Source organism: Diprion similis, chromosome 11 (genome assembly GCF_021155765.1).
Source record: "Diprion similis isolate iyDipSimi1 chromosome 11, iyDipSimi1.1, whole genome shotgun sequence".
In the NCBI taxonomy this organism is placed as follows: domain Eukaryota; kingdom Metazoa; phylum Arthropoda; class Insecta; order Hymenoptera; family Diprionidae; genus Diprion; species Diprion similis.
The window spans coordinates 2,431,218-2,444,340 of record NC_060115.1 but is presented as its reverse complement, the minus strand read 5'-3'; the positions used below and the strand labels follow the sequence as shown (position 1 = coordinate 2,444,340).

Below are 13,123 nucleotides of genomic sequence, written 5' to 3'. Positions count from 1 at the left end.
AATTAAAACTGTATAATGTTTATAAAATATCCGCGGATATTTGAAGTTCCTGTTGGAAAGCGATTCTCGCCTTAAAATCACCTCTTCGGCTGTATAAAGAAATTTTTTTTTTTTTTTTCAGAGCTTATTTTTTCCTCACTGTTTTCCTTCGTTGCGATAATCCAAGGAAGCCGTCGCGCCGATAAAGCTATCGGCTATTAGTCGTCGGGGTGTCCTTTGGAAGCTCGTTTGTGTGCTATTGGAAAATCCTTGGACGATTGCCAAGCGGGGACGTTCGATTGGATGCCAATCGTCGTGGGGCTGCAACTCATTATAGGTTTGTTGCTCTATCACAGGTTTATAACTATAGGTTTATAACTATATACGTTGCACAGGTCTGTTTATGCATAGGTTGATGCAACCGGAAACTTGATATAAATATTTGAGTCTAAAATACGAGCTCATAAGCTGCAGGCCAATGCGGAGAAGGGTTGTCGGTATACGTAGCATCGTCGTCGACATCGTCGTCGACGTCGTCGTAGCTGCGCGGTATTCTATAATGAGAATAAAACGGCCGGAGGCTAAAAATTATACTCGCTAACGAAGGGGATATTTTTTATTTTATTTTATCTTATTTCTTTTGGGTTTTTTTTTTCCACTTTCCAATCAGGCATTGAAAATAGATAAACCGAAGAGCATGAGGAATCGATAGACTGAAAAGAAAAGAAAAAGAAGAGTGAAAATTGAAGATTGAAAACGATCGCCACGTGATTAGTATTGGTTGAAAAACCGTTTGCCTGTTTCAAGTTTGAATTATAAGATCGACGGTTTTTAATTCGTATTGAAAGCAGTTGAGAAATTTTTACCTCGGGATTGAAAAACCGTTGGGCAATTCGAAACGGGAGGAAATGAAATTTTATTTATGATCACGAAATTAGCTGCCTAACGATCTTGATTAAGTAAAATTTAAATACTGGAACAAGACTTGACTGAGGGAATTAAAGGACATGTGATAAAATCACGGTTATTGTAGTTATAAATTGGAGACAATCTTAAATTATCGCATTTGTTATCGGTGTTATCAATTTTGATAAATGTAAAATTTCTCAAGCAGTTTTTTGAACGAGTGATGAAAATTTTTTCATTAAACTAGAAACTGGACAGTTCTTTATAACTTGAGTTCGTTACGAGTGCCAAGAACAACAAAAAAGGACATTCTTTCATCAATATAATTCAATGGCTTGCTCGCATGTGAAGAATCGAGACTTTGTTGTAAAAAATCGTGATAAGATGGCGAAAATTAAAGCTGTGATTGCAGAGCGACGGTGATGCGGAGATCTGGAACATGCGAACGCCGCGAGGTGTTGCCATGACAGGCGAGCGTTGTTTAGACGTCAAGCAGGTGTGCCCGAATTTCAAAATCACAGTTTAAATCGGTATATAGATGAAAAAAAATTCTACATCCCGGAAAGCATAAACGCGCCAAGTTATATAAAAAAAATTCCGTTAAATATGTAAACTGACGAACAATGTCGACGACTTCAGCCGCGGGAAAATCGACATCCCAGCGAACCGAGTCTACCAGTAAGTCATTCATTCAACCTGCTTCGTCGATTCACGCATACCTCGTGAATGAATGAGCGTCAAAGTCACGTATTCGTTTCAGCCAGAGCATCAAGCGCCTCGATAACTCGCCTCGGTGGAAAAGGATCGAAATCGGTAATCCCAAGGTGCTCGACGCCCGCCCTCGGGCCGAAATTGCCGATCAGCACCCACCAGCAGGCGACATGTCCAAAGTCCTCGTCAGACGTGAGTTCGACGTTCGTACCGACGATGCCAGTTTAACGATGTACTTTCGCGTTTTGAGGGCAGTCGAACGTCGACTTGCAAAATGATGAATGGGCATTTCCGGAGGTCTGATGGGCCGTTTCGCGGGCCATTAGACAACCGGGAAGTCGATATAATTAGTTTTGCGGTTCAGCGTAGGCTGGATAGTCGTTAAATTGCGTTTCAGGGTGTTCAGGCTTCCGGTACTGCGCAACAGGATCGCGAAGCGGCACCGACCAAGCCGACGAACTCGGAGGAGACATCGTCTCAGTCGAATCTTGGAGACCAAACACCCCGGAGTCGAATCTCGGCTTTGCCGACGTTCACGGGGCTGCGACGTGGTGGGATGATAAAAAATGGAGCCTCCTCGAGCGTCTCGACGATCAAGCCAAAGCCCGGGATGAACACGGTTCTGCAGAAACGACAATTGGAGAATCAGTTCGCAACGAAGAGGCAGAAGTACACGTCCCTCAGGAAGGAACTGACCGACAAGCAGGTGAGATCAATGAGATTATAGATTGTTTTGCAGTGGTCACGATTACACTTGACCTTCCAGAAACAAGCCCTGGACTTGTACGAAGAGATTTCCGAGCTCCGGGATAAGGTGATCGCGGCAGGTTTGAAGGATCCGGGGAAGGTAGAGAAGGTCCAGGTGGTCAGGAACGATGCCCTTCGAGAAACGTCGGGGTTCTGCGATGGCGAGTCTGGTGAACGGCTGTTCTATCACTGCACATTGACGTCCTTGGTGGCGAACGACTTCGCGGCGACGTTCGAAGAAAAGCTGAACGATTTGACGAGCTTGAGTGGCAACGTGTGTCGGGAAGCGCTGGACAAACGGGCCGACATGATTGGCTTGCTGGCCGAATTCAGCACCGGAAACAGCGCCAAGTTCGACTCGGAAATGGCCAAGCAGCTCGAGAGTCACGAACTCGAGGAGGTCGAGGCACTCCAGAAGCGACTCGAGGAAGCGGCTTCGAAGCAGCGTGACATGATCGGCGAGCTCGTGAGGAACATCCTGGCACTTTGGACCGAGCACGAGAGCTACAGGAGTCATATTACCGAGCTCGAGAACTCGGGCGAAGGGCTGGTCAGAGAGCTCAGGGAGAAGCTCAGATCGGCTGTCGAGGAACTTGACGCTGAGAGGGAGAAGGTCGCCCAAATCAAGGAGCGGAAGAGCGCGGTTGAGACGCAGCTTCAGAAAGCCAGGACCAAGATACGCGAACTCGAGAGCCACGCGAACTCCAACGAGGCCAAGATCCAGCAGCTTCAGGGCAGTCTCAAGTCCCTTGATAACCTGGTGAAGCAGAAGGAGGCGGCCTTCGAGGCCCGTAGCAAGGACATGCACAAGGCGATGAAGAACAGCGAGAGCCTCGTCGCGAAGACGGAGAAGCAGCGAGACAGTCTCGAATCACGGTTGTTTTCTATGTTACTACCGAACATGCAATCCCACTAATCGACAGATGTCTCTTGATCAGGGTCAATGAATTGAAAAAGAAAATCGACCAGAAAGAGGCCGAGTCCAGTGAGGCCATCAAGAGACTCTCGAAGCAGCTTGAAGACACTGAGAAAGAACTTACAGCGGAAAAGGAAGCCAGGTGCGACTTCGAAATGGTAAACAAAAATTTGTCGATATCAATTTCAATTTTTTTTTTTTTACAAACACGCAGGTCCCGAGCCGAGGAAAAGGTCTTCGAGCTGACCGAACGGTGCACCAAACTCGAAGAGAAGAGTCAGCAGCTTTGCGACCTCGCGGAGAACACCAAGGACTTGACCGTCAAGCCAGGTACGGTCTCACGCTGATCGTGAGGCCAGCCGAGCTGGAATTTTTGTTTTTTATCCTTCGATACTCTGTGCAGTTGACGGCGTACACACTGAAAACGAAATCCAACTTTGGAACGAGCTGCAGACTGCCAGAACCGCTTTGGCTGCCCAGGAGGACAAGCTGCTTCAGGTCCAACGCGAGAAGGAAGAGATCATCACAGTTCTTCAGCAGGCAGCGGTTCGTGATCATTACTGTCTTATGTTTTTGGTGTTTTCCTTAAAAGTTCCGTTGAATGGCCAAGAATTGTGTGGCTGCAAAATTCAGAAATTCCAACTTCCAAGAAAATGAGGAAGTGTTTCATGAGAACCAAGAGTGGACAATTCCTGTTTCCTTTTTACGGTTTACTGTTAACTCTCATATTAACAGGACCAAGAGGATTCAGAAAGTGTGAAGAACAAGCTAGCCGCAGAGTTAGTAACGAAAAGCGAAGAGCTTCAGGAAGCCAACTCGGAAAGAGCGGAGCTTCAGAAGAGATTGAAGACCGCGTGAGTTCCTTCAGCACTCTACGGATTACTGCTTCCGATTTCTTGTTTATTTTACCCTCTCTCTATCTCTATCTCTTTCTCTCTTTTTCTCTGGGTCCTGATTACCAGACTTGAGAAGAGTGAAAACGTCGAGAGACAGTTGTCCGAGCTGCAGGGCAGACTACACGCCCAATCAAAGGAGGCCGGTAAATCGGGATGGGCGGCGCACACCATCGAGCTACATCAGCAGCTGTCCGACCTTCGATCGACCATGGCTGAACTTCAGCGTCACAACGAGGAACTTGAAACCGCGCTGATCCAGAAACAACTCGAGGTCGAGCAGCGGGATAGGATTATGAGGGAACAAAGCAAGGTCCTCAAAGTCAGGGACGAGCTCATCGGACTCCTCAAGGGCCAGGGAAAAAACGGCTCGGAAAACGGAACCCAGGAACACCAGAACCAGCTGGACCCTGAGACCATCAATCGTCTGGTGAGCACTCCTTGGTTTCTGAAGCAGATAAAAACAAAATCACGGCAGTAATAGAACTTCAATCCTCCAATCATATTGGGATCCATCCAAACATCGTTCCTTTCTCTTTGTTCAGGTGAACAAGCAGATCGCGGCGAAGGCGGATGATCTGCAGGCTCTTTACACCACCCTGGAAAGCAAGCAGATGCAGCTTATGAGGCTGGAGAAGGTGGTGCGCCAGATGGAGGACGAGAACGACCGTTCCCAGGCGACGCGGACGAAGCTGGAGAAGGAAGTCGCCCAGCTGCGACTCGAGTTGCACGAGAGAAAGCGGGACCGTCGGTACGTCGAGCCGCGGTTAACCCGGTCCCCGAATTCTCGATCTTCCTCGCCGATTCCGGTGCTGCCGAGGCTGCCGGGACCGCGTCCGATCCGCTCGCGGAATCCGTCGCCGCGTGCGAAATCGGCAAGCGGTGATGAGAAGTCGGCGAGGTCGAATCCCTGCGGGGAATCCCCGTCGGTCCAAAAACTGAACGACATTATTCGAGCCCTCGAAATCGAGAGGGCGCGAGGCCCGCACAGGATTCCCCGACGCGTATCTAGATCCCTGAGGGGAAGCCCCGTGCGAAACAGTACCGAAATACGCGAAGACCTCTACAACTGGCTGATGCAGCCTTCGGCTGACAAACGATCGGCTCAGACAAATTCCAAACACGAATTCGTTAAGCATTCGCGGGCACTTTTGAACGGGGAATTGTCCAGACGCAATACCGAATACGAAGTCGGCTCCTCTATCTGGATCGAACAGGATACACCAACGCGGACTTCCCCGTTGATTCGCGTCCGCCAGTACACGGCGTAACGGTTTATTTATGTTAAATCGTAAGGTTGAGGAATATCGGTTCTTTTTGGTCATTTCAAAAATTTCTTGACCCTAATATCGAGAAAAAGAAATTTATATTGTTAGTTAAATCGACATTCTTAGTTTTTATCTTTTCATTCCTCGTTGCAGAAATTCAACTACATCGCTGGGAGTAAATGACTGTTTATATTTTAAATTAAACTTACGGTTAGCATGCAGATATTGATTATATACACATGAAAAAAGAAACTACTGCGGTCGGTTCCCAAGGGGTCTGGTTTAACAGGCTGGGTACTCCCAGCCGCCGTAGTTAAACGCTGGTCAGTATGTGGTGCATGATCTTAAAATTCCTTACAGAGTGCCTGGCCTTTTAAACAGACCCATCAGTAGCTGAAACACTAGCTCACCGCCACTCATGACCCCCCATTGATCTTTTGTGTTTTAGGAGTACTGGGTTCACCTTCATGTAAGGAATTTTCTGATCATCGCCCTGCAGGAACGATCATAATATAAAACATACGTATGATCATTGAATGGTGCCTGTAACACATGTAATATTATGTAGTCATTTATAGTCGTAATTTTGTATGCGAGGAACGTTTTTACTCGCGTTATACTTTGTCCTCCGTATATTATACGTATACAGTTTTCGTTTTTTATTTTTTTGCTTTTTAATATGCATATACACGTAGTATTTAATGTGCGAATGTAAGTCCGACGTAGCCCGTTCCTTTCTTAAATTTTTTTTTTTTTTACTTTTACATTCGTGTCAAGTTAATTTGATAATATCAAACCGTTCACAGAATAATAGAACTATAGAAGCTGCGGTAGTCAGTAGTAAAATGCCAGTGGGTTTCAGACTTTTATCAATTTGCAGTCGGAATTTTTCTTTTGTAAAACTTTCGACATCGAGATTCGCTGTTTGTGGCAAACGCATTCAATTCAAAGATCGTAAACATAACATTCACATTCAAATCATGATCAATGAAGCCGTTCATATTACGAAAAAAAATAAAAATAAAAATAAAGATACAAAAACAAACAGATCTACGTATGAGATTATAATTATTTTTATAAATATACAATGTAAAATAAATATATTATATTATTTGTACAGCACGTTTATTTATATACCCAAAATGTGGTCTGTCGTTATTTTCCTCGAATTCTTTTTTGTTTTTTTTGTATGATAAAATTATATCACATATACATACCTAGACCAGTTTTGTTATTACAGTCTGGCATTAATTGAATAAAGGTCAACCACTGTCATTGTCACTTCCACTAGAATATGCGCCCAATAGGGATAGGCCAGCACACGCTGGCTTGGCGTTTGGAGTATCCGACTTTACTGTGGTCTCTTCTTTTGAGGTCGAGCGAGGTACAATTCCCAAGTTTACGGTTTTCCGTTTAACAAGTCCCGTGAAGTTCGGTTTACTTGAAATAACTCCGACACTGCGATTCCAAGTCGACGTAGAAGTGGCAGGTTTTTCCTGAATTAATAAAATAGAAGTGACGTCTCATATTTTAGGATTTTTATTACTTTCGTCGTAAAAACTGACTGACTTACCGTCAATGTTGATTCCGAACTCTTAGTCGCTACGCCATCTTCGATCGATTCTACTTTAGGCTTTTTCTTTTCCGGCTCGTCGTTCAGCTCAACTATTTCTTCTTCAACGACAACCTTGCCGGTCGCTTCTTTTTTTCCGAATATCGACTTTACAAGCTGCTCGTCCATCTCCTCCTGCTCCTTGAGAGTTCTTTGTCTGGCTGAGACGGTGTCGTACTGCTCGAGCATATGATCATAATTAATGGTTTGTTGCCTTCTATTGAGGTCTTTCAGCTCTTCAAGAGACTCAAGAAGCTCCAACTCCTGCTTGGACTGTTGAGTTCTTTTTTCTAAAAGTTTCATGGGGTTCGTCGCCTCCTCCTCCTTCTCTTCATCTTCCTCGCGTTGCGCTTGCTCCTCGGCCAGCTTCAAAGCCATAAAATTCCTCGTCGCTCCAGCCTCGATTTCATAATCCGTATTCTTTGGGTCCGTCTTGAATGAAATTTCCTGAAGACACCTGGTACACTTTATGTAAAATCTGTATATCCTTATGCCGAGGTAATCGTCACCCTCGACATCCTCTTTTCGCGCGTTGAATTTCTTACCCTTGTATATGTACTCGCCACACGTCTTACACCTCATGTTAAACGGTGCCATCAAACGTACCGTGTATTGACGATTGCGGGCCAATTTCATACGCGGAATTTTTGACGGATCGAAATCCGGGGGGTAATATTTCTGCAAATATAGAATCATTCTGTGGTTAGCTTAGATCAGATTTGCAGCTAGGTTAGGATTTAAGTTATGTGGTTATAGCCGACCTGCGATACTTACGTTCAACACTTTTCGCTCAGACATTTTGAAGGAGTTTTCTCTGGAGTTTTGTTAAAAGTTAATTCTATTTTTGAGCTCCTTTAAGCTCTGCCAACGATTTCGGTACACCTATGTACTTCTTAACCAGTGACGCTGCCTCGAAACAACAATTCACACCTGTAAGAGATAGATAATGGTGTGTCAACTTGGCTGAAGCTTGTAGTCAGTGTCGTCAGCTGTTTGTGGTCGAGCTACTGACTCCAAAGTCACTAGACTCTAGCGACATATTCTTCAGTCAATGGCACAGAATTTCAAATTTCTGCTTCAGTTTTGTGAACTTTAGAAGTTCGTGAGAGTCAAGGATGCATGAATATTGATCATAATTGTAGTGACGAGAATAAAAGTCACACATAACGACAAAACGTGAAACGCATATTCGAACTGGCGTGTCTAGTTTTGATTTTGTTGGATTGGCAGCACTGCCGGGTCACGTGGTCGGTCGAAAACGAACGGCTCGAGTTCAGTTGTTTTCCGAAGATGGCGTCGCGTGTGTCTTTTACGCGTTTTGCTTCCCCCTCTCGACTTCTGCCTACTTTTACTCGTTGCCGAAGCCGTTACTCAGCGCAGCGAGTGTTTCTCGCGGCTTTTACCCTCACAGCCTTTAACAACGGAGAAAGTATTCATTTAAAACGCATAAATAACAAACGGCGTCCATTCCTCTGTGGGGAGCACACGCCGTGGAAAATATGACGATGCACCTCTCATGCAGGTCCACAGGCAGAGTTCAAATCGGAATTTGTAAGTATAAATACCCCTGCTAATTCCTTGTCTATAGAATGGAAACAGAAGTTTCGTCCCTAGTTCTTAGAATTCGATCAAATGAAGATCATCGCAAACCTGTTTAACAACGTGCACCCTGAAGTTGGCTGCGCGATGAGGTGCAAATGTTTGATGCTCATTTGTTTTATTCAAATACGTTCGCGCCGGCAAATTTTCTCCCCGATCGAAAATTCTCGCGATTTTTGGAGTAGAATAGTAAACACGCTGGTCTAAGAGCGACGAAGTGGCTTCGCGATTCTTATTATCGCACAAATGTACTCGCGGGGGGCGAAAGCGGTTCGTGGAAATCGACCAGAATCACAGCCGGAGTTTATTCGCTCCGCGTGGCTGGCCGAGAACGTCCAAGGTTGCAAGGGGCGCACAGAATAATAACACGTGACTGCAGCGAATTACCGAATCTATGAAGAATCCGAGCTGAAGATGAGCATTGAGCGCGAACTCGGCGACTGATTACTTTTACAAGTACAAGTAAGTAGCAGGCTGATTAGGAAATCCGCCGCAATTTTGTCGAAGAAATTAATTAATATTTCGGTAGAGCAGAGGTCAGGGTGCGCGGCACTTCGATCCCTCGATTCACCAAAGATCTCGCCTAATTTCAGTCCGGCGTGAAAAGAGACGGAAAGTGAGGCGAGCAAGATTGGGAGAAAAGAAAAAACTGCGGTAAGGAAGGATTTTACGGGACGCAGACATCAAGTATATCGTAGTATGAATAATACTCTTTGCTCAGTACGATGATCATAAGCTCATTGTGCCGCTAGTATAGAAATGAGACGGTATCGTAGTCGGTACTTCACTGTAACTTTCCGCTCTGTGCTTACCGATAGGAAGTGCTAAAAATAGCCTTGAACTTTGTTTCTTTTTTGTTTCGTCGCCGTTGAAGTTTTTTCTTTTTGCTTCAACTCCTCTCTCTCTTTCTCTCTTCTCTTCTTCGTAAATACAGATTCCTAACTACGTTTCGTTTCGTAAACGATTTTTTCTTCTTTCTTTCTTCCTTTCTTTCTTTCTTTCTTCTTTATTTTCTGTTAATCGAGTCTTACTTTACTTTACTTTGCGCGGTTCTACTTCTTCAAACATGTTATTCATAAGTGTACTGTGATGGTTAAGGTTGTAGATGTCGTTCGTTCGAACGACTCTTGATCCAGCTAAGCAAGGGGGGACACGTTCACGGCCAAGACGTGTGGCTCCAACGATCATTCAATGCATGCACATTGTTGCTTCGCGTGCGATTCGCATGTTGTGCTTTATCGGCGGACTTTAAATTCGACGCGTCACCGACAGCCGCGATTTCGATGAATGAAACTCGCGTCTCAATCAGTTGGCGAGAGAGAGAGAGAGAGAGAGCAGAGAGAGGGAGAGAGAGATCTATCTCTCAAGCCTTTCAGCAATTACGCTCCCCGGCGAGTATATATTTCACTGTAATTTTTTCAAATAACGATTTTTAGCAAACTCTCTAGCTTACATTATATGTATACGTATTTAAATATTCACAATTAAACATAGTTATGTATACATATAGTCGCAGTCATCGTAATTGATGACGTAACTGGGATTCTCGTTCATAGATTAGCGTATGCGTATAACTTGTTTAATTTACGGTATATATAAACGGACAAACTTTTGGTGCGACACGTGCGAAACAAAAGATGGAGAGTACCAACACAAAATGTCGCGTGTCATCGAGCTTTAGGTCAACGGCTCTTCGAAACAACCTACCTACTACCCATCTATCTATCTACCTGGCTCTGGCTCTGGCTCTGGCTCTGACTCTGGCTCTGGTCTACTAGCTTTATATAATACTGCAGACGCGACGCGGCGCGACTTTGGCCAAGAGTCGCGAAATAATCGCCATTAATATTCGCACTGCGTCGAGTTAGTAGGAGCAACTGGTTTCAAATGTAACTGGATTCCACGGACTATCGTTACCACGCAACTAACCAACGACTCTTGTATTTTATTATATATATATATGTGTGTTTGCAAATATGCTTCCACGTGCAAGTATTGTATTTCATATATTCACGCAAGATTTTCGCCATCAGTCCAGATCTCGTTATTATGTACATATAATACATTTTGAATGCCGATGATTAATCCCAGCATATGTGTAATTCCTTGAATCTAAGAAAAAAGGAACCATGGGAACCGAGATATGTAAATATGAAAACTTGTTTCGCTCAACTTTGGTTAAAGTTGAAATGATGATTTGCCTGTTACCGGAGAAGATATATATTTTCGTTTCAGCTTTAAGTGCAAATTGTTAAATGTAATTCGCAATGTAAGGAACACAATATCGCGGTGTTGGTTTTTACCTCCGCCTGCGCGTCTCTACCCTCCGTCTGTGGGCGATAAATCCGACCTTTCTTCGCTTTTTCTTTTCTCCTTTTCTCTTCCTTTCTCTCTCTCTCTCTCTCTCTCTCCCCTCTTCTATTTTTATAATCAGATTTTTTCTCTCCGTTTTTTCGCTTCTTTGCTTATTTCTTTCTCTCTTTTCATTCCATCAGCACCACCAACTATATTTGCGGCGGGATTTCGCGCGGTATCGCGGAGAAGAGGTTTGTCGACTTGCGCAATAACGGCGGAGGACTCTTGGCCAGTGCGAAAAGCGATATACATATTTTATGGTTTTTTTCAATCCTTTTACTTCTTATTCTAAACCTCATTCCTTGCAACTCGTATTATTTATCGGACATAGAATTGAAAACGTAAACGTTAAACAGGGTGTTGAAATATCTGTCTTAATGAACATAAATGAAAATCGTTCGTTGTTCGTAAAAATCGCGGTGAAAATATCAAATTCTTTTTGTAAATTACTGCACAATTTCTTCACTAACGATAGAGAAAGAAGAGCAAAAGAATCAGACATAATGATTACAAAAATCACCAGCTGTTTAAAACTCTTCTTCGTTATCACTGTTATTTTCATTTATTAAGTTACATATATGAATACGATTCAACTTTTTTCGTATTGCTGTTGAAAGAACTTGAAGAAATAACACACCGTTTACTATAATTTACATACTATCATTGCTCTGCCGATTTACTTTTTTTTTATTTTGCTCAATACACACAATTATCATCATAATCATCATCGTCATCATCATCATTATCATCATCCTCACCAACGACGACTCAATGATAAAGGGAGAAGAAATTACTTTCATTATATTACATCGTTCGACCAGCAGCTCGCGGACTTCCGGTCTCGTACAACCCGTTTAAAATACATTCTTCCTTGAACATATTCTGTGGGAGGGGGGGGGGGGGGCGTTTCTTTTTATTTATTTAAATTCGCTGATCAACCAACGCGTGTTTCGCTCTTTTTTTCAACTATCGAAACTCTACAAAACATATATAATGTATATATATATATATATAACTACGAATTAGCTATGTGCAATAAAGTTACGTCGATGTAGATCAATTCTTTCAGCATTCTTCTTCAATTTCTAGTAAATCGTGAAAGTTTTTCCATTCATCTTTGTTTTCAGTGTCAGTCGAGTATCGCGTACATGTTACATTACGAAAAAGCTCGTACTATAGATTAAAACAAAAAAAAAAACAATGATCAATTTTCGTAAAGCGCTTTCGCGGGACAAAACGATGCAAATAAAGTTAAAAAAAAAAAAAAAAAAAAAAAGAACGATTTTTTTTTTTCTCACAACAAATACTTTTTCCTTGCATTTCGTTTTACGAATAAGAAAATCTTTGGATCGGTCTGTACGTTTCTTGGAAGTCGTTCCATTCATGCAGTGTGGATGATGTCGGTGGGTAAAGCAGCGGTTCTCATATCGTGCGTAGAAACATCAGACATAATATCACATGTGTATAAGGTAGGTAGGTAGGTAGTTGGTTGCACGACGGCGTGCGATCGTGTCGTCGCGGTTTATCAAACCGGACGCAAGGCTGGTTTATGCTCTTCTCTTCACCTCTTTTAGTTTCTTTTTTGTTTTACTTTTTCCTTTTTCCTTTTTTTTTTTTTTTTTTTTTTTCTTAATTAGACACCTCCCCCCTCCCTTAATGTTTCGCCTCCCTTTTCTTCTGTTTATATTGTACTATTTGCACAAAAATCACGTCATTAGCGACGTTGGTGGTTTTTTTTTTATTTTTATTTATTTTTTTTCAATTCTTATTTTTTGTTTTCGACAAAAACTAACCTACAGATTTTAGTGTAATATGTAGTACGTGTCTTATAAAACGATGTAGCCTCCTGCAAGGATAATTGATTTTTATTCAAACAACGTATTTTTTTTTTTCTTGCCCGTGGAAGGTTCCAGGCGTGCTACGCTTATTTTTTTTTTGGTTCGTTTTTTTCTTCTTTCTCTCTTTCTTTCTTTCTTTTTCCTCGCCGACGTTGCATTGTAATACAAAATGCGACTGATTTGAAAATAAGACGAGCTCTCGGGCGGCTCTTCGAAGCGCCACGTTGGCGCCTCACATCCAAGTTCGAATCGATAGATCGATTGATTAATCGTTCGGTGCACAGTGCGCGGCTTACTTT

General features: G+C 43.1%; 2 protein-coding genes across 2 annotated transcripts; one reads left to right on the top strand and one right to left on the bottom strand.

The window, feature by feature from the left end:
• Positions 1-1,508: 1,508 nt before the first annotated feature.
• On the top strand, positions 1,509-5,817 carry LOC124412725 (unconventional myosin-XVIIIa-like). Its single transcript, XM_046892847.1, has 12 exons — positions 1,509-1,563; positions 1,646-1,788; positions 1,994-2,302; positions 2,363-3,219; positions 3,282-3,401; positions 3,474-3,589; positions 3,663-3,805; positions 3,995-4,113; positions 4,222-4,582; positions 4,698-5,410; positions 5,574-5,630; positions 5,781-5,817. The coding sequence occupies exons 1-12, from the start codon at positions 1,509-1,511 to the stop codon at positions 5,815-5,817; spliced, it is 3,030 nt and encodes a 1,009-aa protein (XP_046748803.1).
• Positions 5,818-6,528: 711 nt separating this feature from the next.
• On the bottom strand, positions 6,529-7,962 carry LOC124412379 (splicing factor YJU2). Its single transcript, XM_046892207.1, has 3 exons — positions 7,807-7,962; positions 6,994-7,710; positions 6,529-6,916 (listed from the first exon to the last, which is right to left on the bottom strand). The coding sequence occupies exons 1-3, from the start codon at positions 7,828-7,830 to the stop codon at positions 6,683-6,685; spliced, it is 975 nt and encodes a 324-aa protein (XP_046748163.1). The 5' UTR covers positions 7,831-7,962; the 3' UTR covers positions 6,529-6,682.
• Positions 7,963-13,123: the final 5,161 nt, after the last annotated feature.